General features: G+C 30.3%; 2 protein-coding genes across 9 annotated transcripts in view; one reads left to right on the top strand and one right to left on the bottom strand.

The window, feature by feature from the left end:
* The window catches only part of LOC126738819 (endoglucanase-like), a 33,291-nt gene extending 15,107 nt beyond the window's left edge, over window positions 1-18,184 (bottom strand). Inside the window, exons 1-4 of one of the 6 annotated variants that reach the window (XM_050444274.1) lie at window positions 18,020-18,184; window positions 5,733-5,903; window positions 3,190-3,417; window positions 2,794-3,108 (exon numbers count right to left, since the gene is read on the bottom strand). In XM_050444274.1, the coding sequence (XP_050300231.1) occupies window positions 2,861-3,108; window positions 3,190-3,417; window positions 5,733-5,903; window positions 18,020-18,059 (687 nt within the window). In that variant the 5' untranslated portion in view covers window positions 18,060-18,184 and the 3' untranslated portion in view covers window positions 2,794-2,860. Of the gene's footprint in view, window positions 1-2,793; window positions 3,109-3,189; window positions 3,418-5,732; window positions 5,904-10,004; window positions 10,070-14,365; window positions 14,681-14,761; window positions 14,990-17,622; window positions 17,794-18,019 lie in introns of those variants that run through there. The other 5 variants (XM_050444273.1, XM_050444272.1, XM_050444271.1 and 2 more) reach the window with 5 other exon arrangements.
* The window catches only part of LOC126738818 (teneurin-a), a 1,182,227-nt gene that overhangs the window by 148,425 nt on the left and 1,012,743 nt on the right, over window positions 1-21,059 (top strand). The gene's annotated exons all lie outside the window — the stretch shown is intronic.

Below are 21,059 nucleotides of genomic sequence, written 5' to 3' on the forward strand. Positions count from 1 at the left end.
ACATAAATATGCCTTTAAAATTTTAAAACCTCTAGTCCGATGGGAAGCTACATGAAAAGGCCCGCCCAAATCAACGCAAACAAGTGAAAAGGACTTTAACTAGTTGACACGAAATATAGGGATACTAGCCATCTGATGCACATTAGACATGAGATTTACACTTAAACATCGTAAAAACTTTCCAATTACAAATAAAATAGCCCTTTGGGATATTATGTTTTACCTATCTATTATTGATTTATAATACCTTAAAAACGGAATATGTTATGGTAGCAATAATACCTGCTCTCACACCTAGGGCATTATAAGCGGGCATTATGATAATGCTTGGAAATTTTATTGCTTTTCCAATTTTATTTCTCTCATAATAAAGAATAAACATCCATTTTATGCAAAAAATAATGTTTCTTTAAATACTAAAAATTAAACTTTTAAATTTAAAATTTAAAATTTCCAAAATAAAAATTACAATTTTGAAATGTCCCGGAAAATGTAGCTGATCCCACTATAGAATAATCGGTGTTTTTTGTGATGGTAGAGGTGGCAGCACTAACGCTATATTGTATAGTTTGTAAATGGTCCATTAAAGAATTTTTAATAGTCGATACGGAATTAACCTTGGAATCAACTGAATTGGCAATCATTTTGACTACTTTATTTTTGGATGAAATATTTTCTTCTATATATCCTTCAGCTACTGAAAAGCTTTTCCATTTCCCATGTTGTTTTAGCATTTTAAACGAAGCACCTGCCTCAACAAGTAAAGTTGACGATGTGCGACGCAAACAGTGGCCGGTATAAGCTTCTGCATTATTCAGTTTTAAAAATTTTGCGGTCAATGTTGGGAAGCTTCCTATGGTATTTTTTCCAACAGGTTGTAATGTACAGCGACTCTTTCTATAGGTAAGAAAGAATCTCCGCTCCTTTATTCTAGCTGGTCTTAATGCTGCGTACTTTTTATTAAATTTAAAGCGCCTAAATCTGCTTCAATGATAGTAAAATTTTTTAAAGTTGAAGTTTTAGTTTCTGGTAACTATATAACCAAGACCGTTCCTCTATCTTCAATATCATCAATAATAATTTTGACCAGCTCATCTCGTCTTAAACCTCCAAAAACACCCATTACCAATATGACTTTGTGTACCAAGTAGATATCATCAGGAGCCTTCTTAATAAATTTTATTATTTGTTCTCCTTCCAAAACTTTAGACTTCTTCGGGACATATCCTTTCGACTTAGCTTTTAAAAAAGATATTAGACGATGGAATTGCAAGATGTCTATATTTTTATAGATTATTACCTAGACCTTAGGGTAGAATACTTGGTCTAGAGAGAGTTCGGACTGCATTTTTCCGACTAAAAATATTAAAATTTGTTAAACATATGTACCTATTAAAATAAAATCAATAACTTACTAGTTCCTGAAAATATGCCATTAGAACGGTTTCGGTTATTTGAACAATTGCGTTGGCATCTTTCCAAATACCAAATATGCCATACTCTCGATTATACTTTTGCCTTGATTTAACTGGCAAAAGATTTTCGGTCGCTTTTATGGCCTTTTCTCTAATATTTTGTGGAATTTCTTCCATTTTAAGCAAATATTTAAACAAAAAATTCCAACTTACTAACTGACAGAAACATCAAAGTCAAACTTAAATAATCACTGCAAGTTACTTGATCAATTTCTGTAGGTAGGTATGTACGTATACCTACCTGTACAGGTAGACCCTTTTTTTTAATTAATATTAAAATTATTTTTGTTCATAAAAATCAATTTTTAGGTAAAACATAAAGCATTGTATGCACCACGGGCATTGTTAGACTCTAATGCCCATCAGGCGGAAACCTAGCCTACTACTATTTCCACCTTCCGGGCATTATCGTCCTTACAATGCCCTTGATACATAAATAGCTATAAAATCCAAAAATTTTGCAAGATAAGTGAATGAGTGGTTTGGAAACCTGGATAGATTTTTCCAAATGCGTTTCCATAAAAATTAACTCAATACATCGTGCTTGACGTGGAAGTAGCATGGGATGCTTATAATTATATGCTCGAACTTATACATTTGAAAATATTGATCTAATAGTTCTAAAAAAGTGCATGTCGCAACAGAAATAAGTAGCCTGAATTCTTCATGGCAATCATTAACATCAATTTCGCTACAAGGAACAACTTCCAACTGGAGCCATAAAGGTCATGCCTATCTTAATGGACGGCTTAGAAACTCATTAGGCAACAAGTCTCTCGAAGGACAATCCGCTGTTTTTTCCTTAGTAGAAATATATTACCAAATATTTTGAGACATCTTTGACTATATTTGTGTTATGTTTAGAATAAACTCCTGAATCATCCTTAATCATAATTTAACCATCTTCGTATCTCTTAGATCCGAGTTCAAGATCCCCATGTTGAGGGTCGAATTTGAAACACCCTGTATATATTGAAAAAATGCAAAGGACATCTTCAAAGAGATTATTTAGATTTATTTCATATTAGAGAAGAAAAATTGATTTATGGTGACTAATCCCAACGTTGCGTCAAGGCAACATTTTTCTTGCACCAACACATTTTTCCTTAATTTGTTTGCTTTAAGTCATAATAAGTAACTAAATCCTTTATAATACTATTATTTCTACTCTTGGCAATTTATGGGTTTAGGAATAGCCAGGTTTAAATATGCAGCCTTGTTCAATGAACTGTTTTCATTGCCATACCCAAATTTTTGCTTTATGATAAGATTACTAAATCACCGGTAGAAAGTTAGTGGTAAAATCAAAATTAGTTAAGAATTTTCTAATGATTTAACTCCATTTAATATTATAAACAAAAATTAATTTCATACAAAATATTTCTTTACATATTGTCATTTACACAACCAGTAAGGGAAGTAAGTTCAGTTGGGCAGGTAATTTGTTCAAAGTCAACCTCTGGATTCTCAGCGTTTTCATACCATCCAAATCTAAAGTGGCATCCAGATTGAAGTTCTGTAGGGAGTTCGTCACATTCAGCATCGGAAGTGACTCCGCCGTATTGCTCACCCCAACCGCTAGCTGGAGCATTCCATTGAGTTTGGCAACCGCGGGTGAAAATACCCACACCACCTAAAAATTACATAAATGTAATGTTTGGTTATTATATGATAGGTAAGGTAAATAAAAATAAATTATTATTGTCATCTTTACCTCCGGGAATTTGAATGTCGAATTGGTTAGATCCTAAGTCTTCTCCAGTATTAACGTTTTGTACAATCATTGTTTTGCCAGCAAGTGTATTTTTAAATGTAAGTTGTAAACAAACACAGCATTGGCTGTTGTCAACACCACCAGTAAAAGAAGCGGCTACGAACCCATATGCAAGAGTATCGTTAACAGCCCAGGGTTGCAAGTTGTTGCATACGTAGGAAGTACCATCTATGTATAAAATAAAATCAGATAATAAAATTCATAAGAAAATATAAAAAAAGATAATATATCTCATAAAACGGTACAAACAAAAAATCTGATAATTTTCTTTCATCCTTCAATTATTGTTTGAATGCTTAAAAATATGTTGGTCAACTAACATGAACAAAGTTTTAGAAAAGTGAATAAACAAAATAAGTTTTTTGGACAAAAGATACTATTCCAAAATAAAGTTCGATTGTCGATTAAATATTAAATTAGACCTCTTGCATCGTATTGGCCTAGTAACCTATCAGTTATTGAAAAATCCATATTTATCTATGATTTTCGTAAACCCTTAAATTATTAATTTTTTTGTCCATAAGATCTGTTTTAATGTTGTCCAATTTCAATAAGATACACTTATGCATTCAGCCGATATCCAAAAATCATATCATCAGGATTAGATAGATTTTTCAACCTGCTGTACAGTGCAACAAATATACTGCTAGTATAGTATTGAGGGGACGTCGTAACTTTAACATAGAGAAGAATAAAAGAACCTGAATTTTGATTCATTATTAAAATTTTCAGGCATTTGCTATACATACAGTGCTTTTCTTTGAAGTCTTTTTGTCTTTGAGAATTTATTTTTTGAACGGGTCAAAAAAAATTTTTGAAACTTGGCATAAGTAAATTGGTCTATAGATACTATTTTTCACTGTAAACTAGGTAGTTGTAAATTCCAAGATGGCGGCTGAGCGACATCTTGAGAAAAAATTTTAAATAGAAAGGGGGGTCGTGTGGTACCTCATTTTAAAGGTCTCAATGAGTACTTTATAACCCTGAAATATTAGACCCATATCTTAACTCGTTTCAAAATGGTGGCCTAATAAAAAAGTATTTTTTTTTATTTTAACGTTTTACATTTTTATGATTTTTAAATAGGTAAAAATCAGTGTACGAAAATAAATGCGTCACTATTTTATTTTGACATAAAAACGACAATTCTAAATGTCAAAATAACACATAAGCGCCATCTTAAATAAATGCATTAAATAGAAATCTTGTGTTACCTCATTTAAAAGGTTTTATTGAGTACTTTTAATATTTATTACATGGACTCGGTGGACTCCGTTTTGACCTGTCTTAAAGTAACAGCCAAAAAAATACACTGTTGCGATTTTATTAACGTTTTTAATAATAATATACAAATAATTTATAATTTTTGAATTTTGGATTTAAAGATTAACTTTTTGGTTTCTAAAGACTTACTGAACCGCCCTCGAATGTCACATTTCACGTTAAAGGTTATTGAAACTTTAGAAACTTCTTTGCGTCAATTAATTTTTACTCGAGCCTAACGATACCAATTAACCAATTCTAAGCGATAAGATCTGATCAATCAGAAAAAAAAATCCTATCGACAAATTAGGCTCTGTTCATATTAAGAAATCATTACCAAAATCAAGCTTATTATTTAATACCAAATATTCATCATTCAATATATTGAGAAAATTCATAAATAAAAATCGAAACACTCATATTATTTGTAATATTACACCAATTAAATGGACAATAAGGTAATCAGTCAGACCTTATACGTGAAACGAAATCTTAAATTTTGTAGACGATTTCTGTAAACATCATAATGAATGTTTCAATAGTATTTTTTATAAATGAGGATTTAATTTAGTTTTCAAGGATGGATGAGAACCAATACCTATGAAATTTTGTATCAACTTACGCTTTCTCTAATTGTTTCTTGCTACTCTATGCATGCGAGTGAATGAAGAATTTCCGAAACAGTGTATATTGATAATGAACAGAATATCCTGACTTGTGTTCAAAATATTCAAACAAATTGGGAATAAATTTAATATCTATCCAATGTTACAGCCAATTTTTTTTTCTTATCTTCAAGGACCAGAAAACCTTTTAACCCGGCAAAATCATTTTTACTTTCTAAAAAAGTATATTTCGTTTTGAGTTGTACTTTTTCTAAAATTATAGTTATGTGTTAACTTCTTATATTCACTTTTAAAGATTCCCTTTTTAATGAAGTCGTTCAAAAATTATTTTATTAAAGTATTGAAGATTAAAAAAATTAAGATCTTTAAGTTTAGCAATATTATTAAAAAAATACAAATGAAGCTAATAAGAACTTCTTAAAAATAAATTAAAAAAAACTAAGGCTGCAGACATAAGAAAGAATAAGAAAGTGCAACAAATTAAAGAGAATCTTAAAAAATTCTAACATTCATTAATATTTGTGCATTATAAAAAAGTGGACAAATATAGCATAGAAGAAAAAACAAAAAAAAATTTAGAATCCTCAAACATACCCGAATCACATCCAGAATTTACTGAAGCATCAAGTTTAGTTTCACCATCAGCGGCACAGGATTCCACAGGGTCCAGTGTTCCAACATTTTCCTTCCATGAGCAGGATGGCTTGCAGCAATCCCAGTAGCGGGTGGTAGTTCCAGAACCGCTAAGACCATATGCAACAGCAACTATAATATATAATAAATTAGTTCAAGTGATAATAAGAAAAATGTATGTATGTGTCCGCACTAAAATAGACGTGTTTATTTGCTGTTCTCGTATAAAATTAAATATCTACAGATACAGTGACTGATTATTGCTGAAAGTTTTTCAGTGATTGCATTATTAAGTACAGGATAGAAGGATACAAGTAAAATTTGATTGCCTGGTGAGTTTTAGAAATAGTGAACCAACGTAATATATTTTGTTGCATCATGGGCGTTTTTACTGATCGTCAATTAAAAGAAATCAAAGGAATCGGTTAAGAAATGTCGACAGAAATAATAACCGAAATAATGCAAAATTCCGTATTTATGGAAGCTATTGCAAAACAAGTCGCCGATTACGTTACGAAAAAGTTTAAAGAGCGCATTGAACAACTAAATACAAAAATTAAACTTATTGAAGAAGAACTTTCGGATGCTTGTGAGGAGAACATGAATTTAAAACGTAGAGTTACTGATCTGGAACAAAATTCCAAACTAGACCGTATACGTTATTATGGCATTCCTGAAAGTAATAGTCAAAATCTGATGACAACCGTACAAAATACTATAGCGACTTACCTAGACTTACCCAATGTCAATATCACAGAATGTTTCCGGAGTGGCAAATTTAACAAACTAAAATCTAGAGCAGTTATAGTCAAAGTCGGAAGTGTATATGAAAGAAATCAAGTCTTTTTTACAAAGAAGAAGCTAAAACACTCCAAAATTGCTATAACTGGAGATTTGGTGAAAGAGCAGTTAGATCTACTTAACTATGCGAAGGAAAAACTGGGAAAGGAAACCGTCTGGACCATGGATGGCAAAATCTATTTCAGGGCCGGTGGGAAAAAGGTAAACCTTAAATCAGAAGATGTCACGAACATATTTAAATAATGTACTGGTGTAGCAAGTATTTTTCACTTTATCTTTTTTATTATTATCCTTGTTAGTACATATTATTGTTTTATTTAATTTTTTTTTTTGGTATATTTTTTTTAGTTTTAAATTATTGATTGGTTTTAACTTATACTTGTACAAGAAACCTTGCTGATACTTAGTTTAAATACTGTCTAGCCTTTTGCAGAAAAGTTATATATTTATTTATTTTTGATAAGCCATTTTGAACCATATCGTCATGAGGAAATTTAACGTTGCGTTTTTAAACGGGCGATCACTATCCAAACACCATGCAGATTTGGCAGATCTATTGAATACTAAAGAGTATGATTTTTTGGGTATTTCGGAGATCTGATTAAACGAAAATATACCTTCTAGTATGGTTGGTATAAACGGATAAAATCTTGTAAGAAATGATACAGTTAAGAGATGGAGGTGTTTGTTTTTATATTAAGGATTCATTTTCGTTTAATCATCTATCCAAACGATTTCACGAGAGTTTAGAATAGATTTGGATTGAAGTAGACATTAATGAGAGAAAGTACGCCTTAGGTTCCTTATACAGGTCAACACATAAGAGTTTTCCCGAGTTTATAGATGTTGTCAGAAATGATAGTATGTAAATGTCAATGAAATTATATGTGGGGGCGATTTAAACATACATTTATTAGACTTGGATAGCGTTTCTTCTTTTAGTTCAAGCCAACTAATTAATAACTCTATTTGAGTAGCCACATCTATTACCTTATTAGATCTAATATTGATTTCAGAAGGTCTTCGACCTGAAAGTTTTGGCACTATTGATGTCGCCATTTTAGATAATTTTTTGGTATATTACACTCTATTTTTAGATAGTAAAACTGAAAAAATTTCAGAAATCTTAAAGCTATTAATGAAGACTTACTTAAATACTTTTTGGAAATTTTACAATTCGATAATATTGTTTACTTGAATTATATAAATTTAAAAATTCAATATCTTAATAAAACTATACTTAATATTTTTGATGTGCTAGTGCCGCTTAAGAAGGTAACTTTCAAAAAGCCTGAACTACTTCGGCTGACAGATAATATACAAGGAATGATAAAACTAAAGAATAAAGCATTTAGCAAATATAACAAAACACGTTCGAAAGGGCACTGGGAATACCTTAAACAAATTAGAAATCAAACTAATATCGCTATAGCAAATGAGAAAAAGAGATGTCTTATCATTATTACTACAAAAATAATAGAAAATTTTGCTTTGAATCATTTTTTACCATTAGGACAGTCACTATATCAGAAGTCAAAAAATATCTGCGTGAAGTAAAATCAATGGCTACCAGCACGAACTTCATCAATCTTGAAATGCTGCACTTGTCTTGTCCAATGATATTGCCATATCTGACCAATATAATAAATTCCTGCTTATTAGATTCTGTTTTTCCAGAATGTTGGAAAGTTTCCCGAGTTATTTCTCTGCCCAAAAAAACTGCAGTTTCAGAGCTTGATGATTTGCTGCCGATTCCTTACAAGTATGTCCAAAGTTCTTGAAAAAATAGTGTTTACACAAATATCGGAACATTTAAATCTGTATAAAATTCTCCCCCCATACCAATCTGGTTTTCGCTCTGGTTTTGGTTGTGCAACCGCATTATTAAACATAACTGGTGATATAATAATTAAGGCTGCAGATGAGAGCAAATGCACAGCTTTAATTTTATTAGACTTATCTAAGGCATTTGACACTATAAACCATTAACTCTTTTCTTCGATCTTAAATTTTGTTGGGTTTTCAGAGCACGCAATTGTACTTTTAATGGATTATCTTTCAAATAGATTTCAGTTTGTCGAAACAATAGATGGCAGATCAGAATATGGCAGGGTGAGTTGTGGCACAAGGCTCAATTTAGGGCCCTTTACTCTTTAATATTTATACTAATAATCTCACTAATTGCCTAAAATTCTGCAAGGTACACCAATATGCCGATGATAAACAACTTTATTTTTCTTTTTTCCATCTGAATATATTAATGCAGAGAAAGTCATAAAGGAGGATCTTAATACTTTGTTATCATTTTCAAATCGTGATAATCTTCTTATTAACCCATCTAAGTCAAAACTTATGATTTTTGGTGAAAACAAGGAGAGTGTTGAATCTTTTATAACTATAAGTAGAGGTGATGATTCTTTATCTTGTGAAAAAGTTTCAAAAAGTTTAGAGTTGTATCTGTATGTCGAGTTGCGCTTTAAATTCCATATTAAAACCTGTCTACAAAAGGCATATACCACGCTGAAGTTACTTTATCCTCACAGACATTCATTATCGCAATCTTTAAAAATTAAGCTGACAGACACTTTAGTTTTGGGCCATTTTAACTTTTGTGATGTGGTTTGCTCACCTTGTCTAGATTTCAATGAAATACAAAAGATTCAATGGGAACAAAAATCTTGTTTAAGGTACATCTATGGAATTAGAACGTATGAGCCGGTCTCTCATAAATTAAAAGACTGTAACTGGTTAAATATGGTGAAGAGACGCAAATTACATTCTTTGGTTTTATTTCAAAAAATTATACTAAATAAGTGTCCTCCTTACTTGGTAGAGAAGATTAAATACCGAACAGACGTTCATAACTTAAATTTAAGATTTAAAGGGTTAATTACTCCACCACCTCACAAGACCAGTTTTTTTCAGCGATCTTTCTCTTATAACTTTTATTAGCTTTATAATGACATTCCTACAGATCTAAAAGCTTTATCGGAGGGCTCTTTTAAAAAAAAGGTAAAATTACTGCTTTAGTAGCATGGTGTTTGGTTACGTCTTATGTGATGCTTTGATCAAGGTTTATAATATGTATGTATGTATGTATATATGTATTTCTTTTTGTACGTTTTGCTTAGTTTTCTGCGGGCAACAGTAGTAGTATAAAATCCATTTTCAATTGTATATTTGTTTTAAAATTCTTCTTTTTTATTTTCGGAATTAGGAGAATTATTATTATTTTTATTATCTAATTGATAGACAATTAAAAAAAAATTAATATATATAGTGCAATTTTATGTATGACGGATAAATTTTGGTGAAAATAGACTAACGAAAAATGTTTTAAATTTTGTTTATATGAGGTCTTGAATATTGATTGGGAAAAACAATTAGTTTCTACAGTGAACACGTATTCGATATAAAAAATTATTTTCTTACCAACGGATAAAACCGCAATGGTACCCACAAAGTTTTTCATTATTAAATAACAAATAATTAATAATTATTCTATGAAACCTATACCATTTAATGTTTGAAGCGATCTCCTGTTTTTATATATATTTGGTAATAGAAGTTTTATCTAAATACTTAAAATTGTTTATCTTATAAATCAAAAAATTTGTACACTGTTTAAATAGTATAAAAAGTTATTGATTTACATGATAAACAATTTTAAGTGTTTTGATATTTATACTTAAGTTATTATTAAATATATTGTCTGGAATTTTTGTTTGATTAAGGAAAATAAATAAGCATTTAACGGAATGTTCATTATATAATCAGACAAATCAAATTATAACAAAAACAAGTTCTATATATAGGTAATCTCTAAGACCGATCATGTATGTCAACTATTTATCTAAATCATAATTATAAATAATTTTATTATAATTTATGAATAAATTTATCATAATAATAATTTTTAGTTAAATACCAAATCAACCAACCGTTTTTAGGGAGTTATCTAAAATTTTTATTGAGCTGCTATAAATTTACTTTAATATTAAAATCTATTTAAAAAATAGGAAATACTTTGGGTGTTTATAGACAGCCATATTTAAAAAATTGTATTACATTTTTCTTATTCGTCCAATTTAGGAAAGCCTAAGAACACTTCAATTACCGAGATATGCAAATTTTACGATAACTATGATAATCGTTTTATTAGCAAATCTGCTAAGTATTGAAATTTCTTTTGATCAACATATTTGTGGATTTTTGTATAATAATTATACTATTTTACTCTTGTCCAGAAAAACCAATGGTATGATGTATATTTGAATCTTGGGTATTTAAAGCAATTGTTATTTTTCGTATTGAAAATGCCTTACGTTTTCTGCATAGCCTGAGTGGCCAGGCATACAGATAAGGTGAACCCTGCAGCCTACCTTTACCAGTTCCTCTAGGAAATCTATGCACTGACGAGCTTGGAACTTACTATTTTAGCCGTTGTCAAGGAATAGATTATAATTAAGTGTAAAATCATGGATTAATGGCAAAAACCGAAAGACCTACTTTGATATACGTAGGTTTTCACCTTATAGGTTTTGGATGACTATTTTAGTATGAACTTACTACTAATGCGTATTTTGTATAAAAAAATATAACTAATAAAGCGTTCTGTATAAGAATAATTTAAAACAAAAATTAAAATTTATGAGACCATTAAGCTTAAAATTAATGACTCGGTATTGGAGAAGTTTTCACTTTAAAATGGGAAGGTGCTAATTTTTATCTAGTACAAGCATATTAATTTTTGGTAAATAAGATACATTCTATTTATATTTTGAGGTTAATATAAATACTTATTGGGCCAGCTTTTGCAAAGGTCCTGGCACATACGAACAGACAGCTGCCAAACGCGTCAACGTGTTTAACTTGCAACTATTTAAATCAAAATCGGGAAGTGCCGTAATTGGCTCTTAAGTAAGAAAGTGACTAAGCGTAATGATGTTAAGGTCGTTTGGGTCTGAACTTACTAGACTAAATGGTCACGAATTTAACATTGCTTTTATTTGTACAGCCACAGTATTAAATTGTTCATATTTTGATCGCCAATGACCCAAACCAAATGGCTTTTCACAGATTTAATGCCAAATGCCAGATTCCTCTAAACCATTAAAGTCAAGAGGGGTGAATTAAAGTGAAATGTCAGGAAATTTCTTTCGAAGGCTGTGTACATGACATCTTTGAGATGTTGATGCTGGCCACAAGGTTAGTGCCGCAGTCACTGTATACGTTTACGACTTTTCCTTACCGATAAATCAATTGTCGTAGAGTAGCTAGAAATGACTCTAAAGACAAATCTAATGTAGCTTCAAGATGCTGGGCTTTTGTACAGCTGCAAACAAGTACACATAAATATGCCTTTAAAATTTTAAAACCTCTAGTCCGATGGGAAGCTACTTGAAAATGCCCGCCCAAATCAACGCAAACATGTGAAAAGCACTTTAACTGATTGACATGAAATATAGGGATACTAGCCATCTGATGTACATTAGACATGGGATTTATACTTAAACATCTTAAAAACTTTCCTGTTACAAATAAAATGGCCCTTTGGGATTTTATGTTTTACCTATCTATTATTGATTTATAATACCTTAGAAACGGAACATGTTATGCTAGCAATAATACCTGCTATCACACCTAGGGCATTATAAGCGGGCATTATGATAATGCCGATAAAGAATAAACATCAATTTTTTACAAAAAATAATGTTTCTTTAAGTACTAAAAATTAAACTTTATTTCCAAAATAAAAATTACAATTGTGAAATGTCCCGGAAAATGTAGCTGATCCCACTATAGAATGGTCGGTGTTTTTTGTGATGGTAGAGGTGGCAGCACTAACGCTATTTTGTATGGTTTGTAAATTGTCCATTAAAGAATTTTCAATAGTCGATACAGAATTAACTGAATTGGCAATTATATTGGCTACTTTATTTTTGGATGAAATACTTTCTTCTATATATCCTTCAGCTACTGAAGAGCTTTTCCATTTCCCATGTTGTTTTAGCATTTTAAACGAAGCAGCTGCCTCAACAAGTAAAGTTGACGATGTGTGAGGCAAACAGTGGCCGGTATAAGCTTCTGCATTATCCAATTTTAAAAATTTTGCGACTTTCAGGTGCGAATTTCAGCGACTCTTTCTTTAGGTAAGAAAGAATCCTTTATTCCAGCTGGTCTTAATGCTGCGTACTTTTTTATTAAATTTAAAGCGCCTAAATCTTCTTCAATGATAGTAAAACTTTTTAAAGTTGAAGTTTTAGTTTCTGGTACCTATTTAACCAAGACCAAGTTCCTCTATCTTTAATATCATCAATGGTCATTATGACCAACTCATCTCGTCTTAAACCTCCAAAAACACCCATTACCAATATAACTTTATGTACCAAGTAGATATCATCAGGAGCCTTCTTAATAAATTTTATTATTTGTTCTCCTTCCAAAACTTTAGACTTCTTTAGACATATCCTTCGACTTACTACTCCAAAAACCAAATATGCCATACTCCCGATCATACTGTTGCCTTGATTTAACTGGCAAAAGGTTTTCGGTCGCTTTTATGGCCTTTTCTCTTATATTTTGTGGAATTTCTTCCATTTTAAGCAAATATTTAAACAAAAAATGCGAAATGACTAACTGACAGAAACATCAAAGTCAAACTTAAATAATCACTGCAAGTCACTTGATAAATTTCTGTAGGTAGGTATACGTATACGTATACGTATACCTACCTGCACAGGTAGACCCTATTTTTTAATTAATATTAAAATTATTTTTGTTCATAAAAATCAATTTTTAGGTAAAACATAAAGCATTGTATGCACCACGGGCATTGTTAGACTCTAATGCCCATCAGGCGGAAACCTAGCCTACTACTATATCTACCTTCCGGGCGCTATCGTCCTTACAATGCCCTTGATACATAAATAGCTATAAAATCCAGAAATTTTGCAAGATAAGTGAATAAGTAGTTTGGAAACCTGGATAGAATTTTCCAAATGCGTTTCCATAAAAATGAACTCGATACATCGTCCTTGACGTGGAAGTAGCATGGGATGCTTATAATTATATGCTCAAACTTAAACATTTGAAAATTTTGATTTAATAGTTCTGAAAAAGTGCATGTCGCATTTAAATAAGTGGCCTGAATTCTTCATGGCAATCATTAACATAAAATTTCGCCAGAAGGAACAACTTCCGACTGCAGCCATAAAGGCCATGCCTATCTTGGCTTAGAAACTCATTAGGCAACAAGTCTCTCGAAGCACAATCCGCTGTTTTTTCCTTAGTAGAAATATATTACCAAATATTTTGAGACATCTTTGACTATATTTGTGTTATGTTTAGAATAAACTCCTGAATCATCATTTAACTATCTTCGTATCTCTTAGATCCGAGTCCAAGATCCCCATGTTGAGGGTCGAATTTGAAACACTCTGTATATGTTGAAAAAATGCAAAGGAGATCTTCAAAGAGATTATATAGATTTATTTCATATTAGAGCACAACAATTGATTTATGTTGACTACTACCAGCATTGCGTCAAGGTAACATTTTTTTTGCACGAACACATTTTTCCATAATTTGTTTGCTTTAAGTCATAATAAGTAACTAAACCCTTTATAATACTATTATTTCTACTCTTGGCAATTTATGTGTTAAGGAATAGCCAGGTTAAATATGCAGCCTTGTTCAATAAATGGTTTTCATTGCCATGCTCAAATTTTTGCTTTATGCTAAGATTACTAAATCACCGGTAGAAAGTTAGTGGTAAAATCAAAATCAGTTAAGAATTTTCTAATGATTTAACTCCATTTAATATTATAAACAAAAATTAATTTCATACAAAATATTTCTTTACATATTGTCATTTACACAACCAGTAAGGGAAGTAAGTTCAGTTGGGCAGGTAATTTGTTCAAAGTCAACCTCTGGATTATTAGCGTTTTCATACCATCCAAATCTAAAGTGGCATCCAGATTGAAGTTCTGTAGGGAGTTCGTCACATTCAGCATCGGAAGTGACTCCGCCGTATTGCTCACCCCAACCGCTAGCTGGAGCATTCCATTGAGTTTGGCAACCGCGGGTGAAAATACCCACACCACCTAAAAATTACATAAATGTAATGTTTGGTTATTATATGATAGGTAAGGTAAATAAAAATAAATTATTATTGTCATCTTTACCTCCGGGAATTTGAATGTCGAATTGGTTAGATCCTAAGTCTCCTCCAGTATTAACGTTTTGTACAATCATTGTTTTGCCAGCAAGTGTATTTTTAAATGTAAGTTTTAAACAAACACAACATTGGCTGTTGTCAACACCACCAGTGAAAGAAGCGGCTACGAATCCATATGCAAGAGTATCGTTAACAGCCCAGGGTTGCAAGTTGTTGCATACGTAGGAAGTACCATCTATGTATAAAATAAAATCAGATAATAAATTCATAAGAAAATATAAAAAAAGATAATATATCTCAAAAAACGGTACAAACAAAAAATCTGATAATTTTCTTTCATCCTTTAATTGTTTAAATGCTTAAAAATATGTTGGTCAACTAACATGAACAAAGTTTTAGAAAAGTGAATAAACAAAATATTGTTGTTTTTGGACAAAAAATACTATTCTAAAATAAAGTTCGATTGTCGATTAAATATTAAATTAGACCTCTTGCATCGTATTGGCCTAGAAACCTATCAGTTATTGAAAAATCCATATTTATCTATGTTTTTTGTAAACCCTCAAATTATTAATTTTTTTGTCCAAAAGGTCTATTCTAATATTATCCAAAGTTCGTCCAATTTTAATAAGATACACTTATGCATTCAGCCGATATCCATAAATCATCCTTAGGATTAGATAGATTTTTCAACATGCTGTACAGTGCAACAAATATACTGCTAGTATAGTATTGAGGGGACGTCGTAACTTTAACATAGAGAAGAATAAAAGAACCTGAATTTTGATTTATTATTTAAATTCTCAGGCATTTGCTATACATATAAATGTCCAGTATTGATGATCTTAACCACATTTTATCCAGTATTTTATATTCTACTTTGAAAGCAGTGTTTTTTGCCGATTCTTGAACTGTTCATTGCATTTTAAGTTCAACAATTCTCGCTTTTTGATATTATGAGACAAAGTTTTCAGTGCAATCCGAATTCTTTTTTATTGAAGTAACTTCATGTTCCCAATACCTTTTCATAATCAATAAAGGATGCTTTTCGGTTGTATTTTTTTTGTTGATCTTCAACAATTTATTTAAGTAATATAGATTATGTATTTTTGCATAATTTTATGATATTATTTAAAAACTAGTTTCAGAATTCAGGATTTAGAGTATATTATTTAGTACAGATAGAGTAACATTTTAGCTAATATTCTAATTAACATGCTGTAGTATACAGAAGGCATGAAATAAAGATAATAAACTTAAGAATTAAGCTGCGTAAATAGTATCGGTAAAATGAAGGTAATGTAAGTTAAAAAACAAAAGTGAAAGGAGCTCATAAGTTTACATAGAAGTCAGGGTTGGAATTAATCTGCAAAAATGGGCTTGAAAAGAATATATGGGCCTAAATAGTAGGGTTTTAACTATAAAATTACTTTCCTATTTTTAAAAACATTTTTCACTTAGGTATTTCCTTTTTTCTTAAATTTTTGTTAATTAACAATTATCTTTAATTTTCATAAAGGTTGCTTTTAAATTTTTACTTTAGTTTATTCAGTAATTAAAATTTTATATATGAATTTAAAAAAAGAACAAATAGAAATCAGTTAAAGAATTAGTAAAAAATATTTAAATTAAAAGAAACAATATCAAAAGTAAAAAATCTATTTTTGCTATAGAATTTAAATACCCATGAGAGTACTTATTTTATTAACTTCACTTTCGCGTGTTCTTTTATTTAATTGACGTGATCTAACAAATATTATAGGTGTCTGAATTTCTTTTATAAACTTTCATTTTATTGAATAATAAACAATTGATTTCAAATATTTACTGACCATTAACCTATAAAATAAAAAGGAACTTACAATAAGACTAACAATCAATTAGCGTCAATTAATTTTTACTGGAACCTAATGTTACCAATTAACCAATCTGATCTGTTCTCTCTGTTCATATCCAGAAATTATTACCAAAAATCAAGCTTATTATTTAATACCAATTATTCATCATTTAATATATTGAGAAAATTCATAAATAAAAATCAAAACACTCATATTATTTGTAATATTACACCAATTAAATGGACAATAAGTAAATCAGTCTGACCTTATACGTGAAACGAAGTCTTAAATTTTGTAGGCGATTTCTGTAAACATCATAATAATAATTGTTTTAATAGTTTTTTTTTATAAATAAGGATTTAATTTAGTTTTTAAGGATGGATGAGAACCAATACCTATGAAATCTTCTATCAACTTACGCTTTCTCTGATTGTTTCTTGCTACTTTATGCATCAGAGTGAACCAAGAATTTCGGAAACAGAGTATATTGATAATGAACAGAATATCCTACAAACCTGACTTGTTTTCAAAATATTCAACCAAATTGGGAATAAATTTAATATCTATCTATTCAATGTTATTGCCAATTTTTTTTGCTATCTTCAAGGACCAGAAAACCTTTTAACTCGGCTAAATCATTTTTACTTTCTAAAAAAGTATATTTTGTTTTGAATTGTACTATTTCTAAAATTATAGTTATGTGTTAACTTTTTAGATTCACTTTTAAAGATTCTCTTTTTAATGAAGTTATTCAAAAATTACTTTATTAAAGTATTGAAGAATAAAAAAACTAAGATCTTTAAGTTTAGCAATATTATTAAAAAAGTACAAATGAAGCTAATAAGAACTTCTTAAAAATAAATAAAATAAAACTAAGGCTGTAGACATAAGAAAGAATAAGAAATTGCAAAAAATTAAAGGGGATCTTAAAAAATTCTAATATTCATTAATAATGGTGCATTATAAAAAAGTGGTCAAATATAGCATAGAGCAAAATACAAAAAACAATTTTAGAAATCCGCAAACATACCCGAATCACATCCAGAAGTTACTGAAGCATTAAGTTTAGTTTCACCATCAGCGGCACAGGAGTCCACAGGGTCCAGTGTTCCAACATTTTCCTTCCATGAGCAAGATGGCTTGCAGCAATCCCAGTAGCGGGTGGTAGTTCCAGAACCACTAAGACCATATGCAACAGCAACTATAATATATAATAATTTAGTGCAAGTAATAATAAATAGACAATTTTAAAAAAAGTGTAATATATATAGTGCAATTTCATGTAACTATGACTAAAAAATTTTGGTAAAAATTAACTAACGAAAACTGTTTTAAATTGTGTTTTTATGAGGTCTTGAATATTGATTGGGAAAAACAATTAGTTTCTACAGTGAACACGTATTCTATATAAAAAATTATTTTCTTACCAACGGATAAAACCGCAATGGTACCCACAAAGCTTTTCATTATTAAATAACAAATAATTAATAATTATTCTATGAAACCTATACCATTTAATGTTTGAAACGATCTCCTCTTTTTATATATATTTGGCAATAGAAGTTTTATCTAACTACTTAAAATTGTTTATCTTATAAATCAAAAAATGTTTACACTGTTTAAATAGTATAAAAAGTTATTGATTTACACGATAAACAATTTTAAGTGTTTTGATATTTATACTTAAGTTATTATTAAATATATTGTCTGGAATTTTTGTTTGATTATAGAAAATAAATAAGCATTTAACGGAATGTTGATTATATAATCACTCAGACAAATCAAATTATAACAAAAACAAGTTCTAAATATAGGTAATCTCTAAGACCGATCATGTATGTCAACTATTTATCTAAGTCATAATTGTAAATAAATTTATTATAATTTATAAATAAATTTATCATAATAATAATTTTTGGTTAAATCCCAAATCAACCAACCGTTTTTAGGGAGTTATCTAAAAATTTTATTAAGCTGCTATAAATTTACTTTAATATTAAAATCTATTCAAAAAATAGGAGATACTTTGAGTTTTCATAGACAGCCATATTTAAAAAATTGTATTACATTTTTCTTAATTGTCCAATTTAGGAAAGCCTAAGAACACTTCAATTACTGAGATATGCAAATTTTACGATAACTATGATAATCGTTTTTTTAGCAAATCTGCTAAGTATTAAAATTTCTTTTGATCAACATATTTGTGGATTTTTGTATAATAATTATACCATTTTTACTCTTGTCCAGAAAAACCAATGGTATGATGTATATTTGAATCTTGTGTATTTAAAGCAATTGTTATTTTTCGTATTGAAAATGCCTTACGTTTTCTGCATAGCCTAAGTGGCCAGGCATCCAGATAAGGTGATCCCTGCAGCCTACCTTTACCAGTTCCTCCAGGAAATTTATGCACTGACGAGCTTGGAACTTACTATTTTAGCCGTTGTCAAGGAATAGATTATAATTAAGTGTAAAATCATGGATTAATGGCAAAAACCGAAAGACCTACTTTGATATTCGTAGGTTTTCACCTTATAGGTTTTGGCCGACTATTTTAGTAAGAACTTACTACTAATGCGTATTTTGTATAAAAAAATATAATTAATAAAGCATTCTGTATAAGAATAATTTAAAACAAAAATTAAAATTTATGAGACCAATAAGCTCAAAATTACTGAATCGGTACTGGACACGTTTTCACTTTAAAGGGGGAAGTTGCTAATTTTTAACTAGTACAAGCATATTAATTTTTGGTAAATAAGATCCATTCTATTTATATTTTTGAGGTTATTATAAATACTTATTGGGCCAGCTTTTGCAAAGTCCTGGCATATACGAACCGATAGCTGCCAAACGCGTCAACGTGTTTAACTTGCAACTATTTAAATCAAAATCGGGAAGTGCCGTAATTGGCTCTTAAGTAAGAAAGTGACTTAACGTAATGGTGTTAAGGTCGTTTGGGTCTAAACTTACAGGACTAAATGGTCGCGAATTTAACATTGCTTTTATTTGTACAAACACAGTATTAAATTCTTCATATGTTGATCCCCAATGACCCAGACCAAATGGCTTTTCACAGATTTAATGCCAAATGCCAGATTCCGCTAAACCATTAAAGTCAAGAGCGGTGAATTTAAGTAAAATGTCAGGAAATTTCTTTCGAAGGCTGTTTGCATGACATCTTTGAGATGTTTGCTGCTGGTCACAAGGTTAGTGCCACAGTCATTGTATATATTTACGACTTTTCCTTACCGAGAAATCAATTATCCTGGAGTAGCTAGACCTGACTCTAAAGACAAATCTGAAGATGCAGGGCTTTTGTACAGCTGCAAACAAGTACACATAAATATGCCTTTAAAATTTTAAAACCTCTAGTCCGATGGGAAGCTACGTGAAAAAGCTCGCCCAAATCAACGCAAAAATGTGAAAAGCACTTTAACTGGTTGACACAAAATGTAGGGATACTAGCCATCTGATGCATATTAGACATGAGATTTACACTTAACCATCTTAAAAATTTTCCAATTACAAATAAAATGGCCCTTTGAGATTTAAAAACCAGAAATTTTGCAAGATAAGTGAATGAGTGGTTTGGAAACCTGAATAGAATTTTCCAAAAGCGTTTCCAAAAAATTTAACTTAATACGTCTTGCTTGACGTGGAAATAGCATGGGATGCTTATAATTATATGCTCGAACTTAAATATAAATTGATGAAAATTTTGATCTAATAGTTCTGGAAAAGTGCATGTCGCAATAGAAATAAGTGGCCTGAATTCTTCATGGCAATCATTAACATCAATTTTGCTACAAGGAACAACTTCGGACTGCAGCCATAAAGGTCATGCCTATCTTAATGGATAACTTAAAAACTCATTAGGCAACAAGTCTCTCGAAGCATAATCCGCTGTTTTTTCCTTAGTAGAAATATATTACCAAATATTTTAAGAAATCTTTGACTATATTTGTGTTATGTTTAGAATAAACTCTGACACAATGTTTTTTGATATCTTCTATGTTCTTCTTTTACTAAAATTTGGCGAAATATTTGTTTAATATCGCAAGTAAATAGTATTTTATGAAACCTAAAACTTGGTAATAAAAAAAAAGATAAGTTGCTGAAGCTTAGGACCAACTAAGAGAGCATCATTAAATAAAATCCCGTTGGCATCTTCAGTCCTTGCATTAAATCTTACTACTTAATTTGGTTGTGATACTGTCCGGCTTAAAAATGTAAAAATATGGAATAAACTACTCCCGCCTATTCAAACTACCTACTTTAGAAGAATCTAAAGACATATGTCCAAGATATAGAAAATTTTTCATATATTTCGAATAGGCAGCATAGTTATAAAGTAGGTTTTTTAATTAAACGTTGTTCCAAGGAACAAAGGCACTGAAGTGCAATTTTTTTCGATCCGACGAATTGAGGATAATTGTGTTTAAAGACTAATGAAACGACGTAGCT

Source organism: Anthonomus grandis, chromosome 7 (genome assembly GCF_022605725.1).
Source record: "Anthonomus grandis grandis chromosome 7, icAntGran1.3, whole genome shotgun sequence".
Taxonomy (NCBI): Eukaryota; Metazoa; Arthropoda; class Insecta; order Coleoptera; family Curculionidae; genus Anthonomus; species Anthonomus grandis.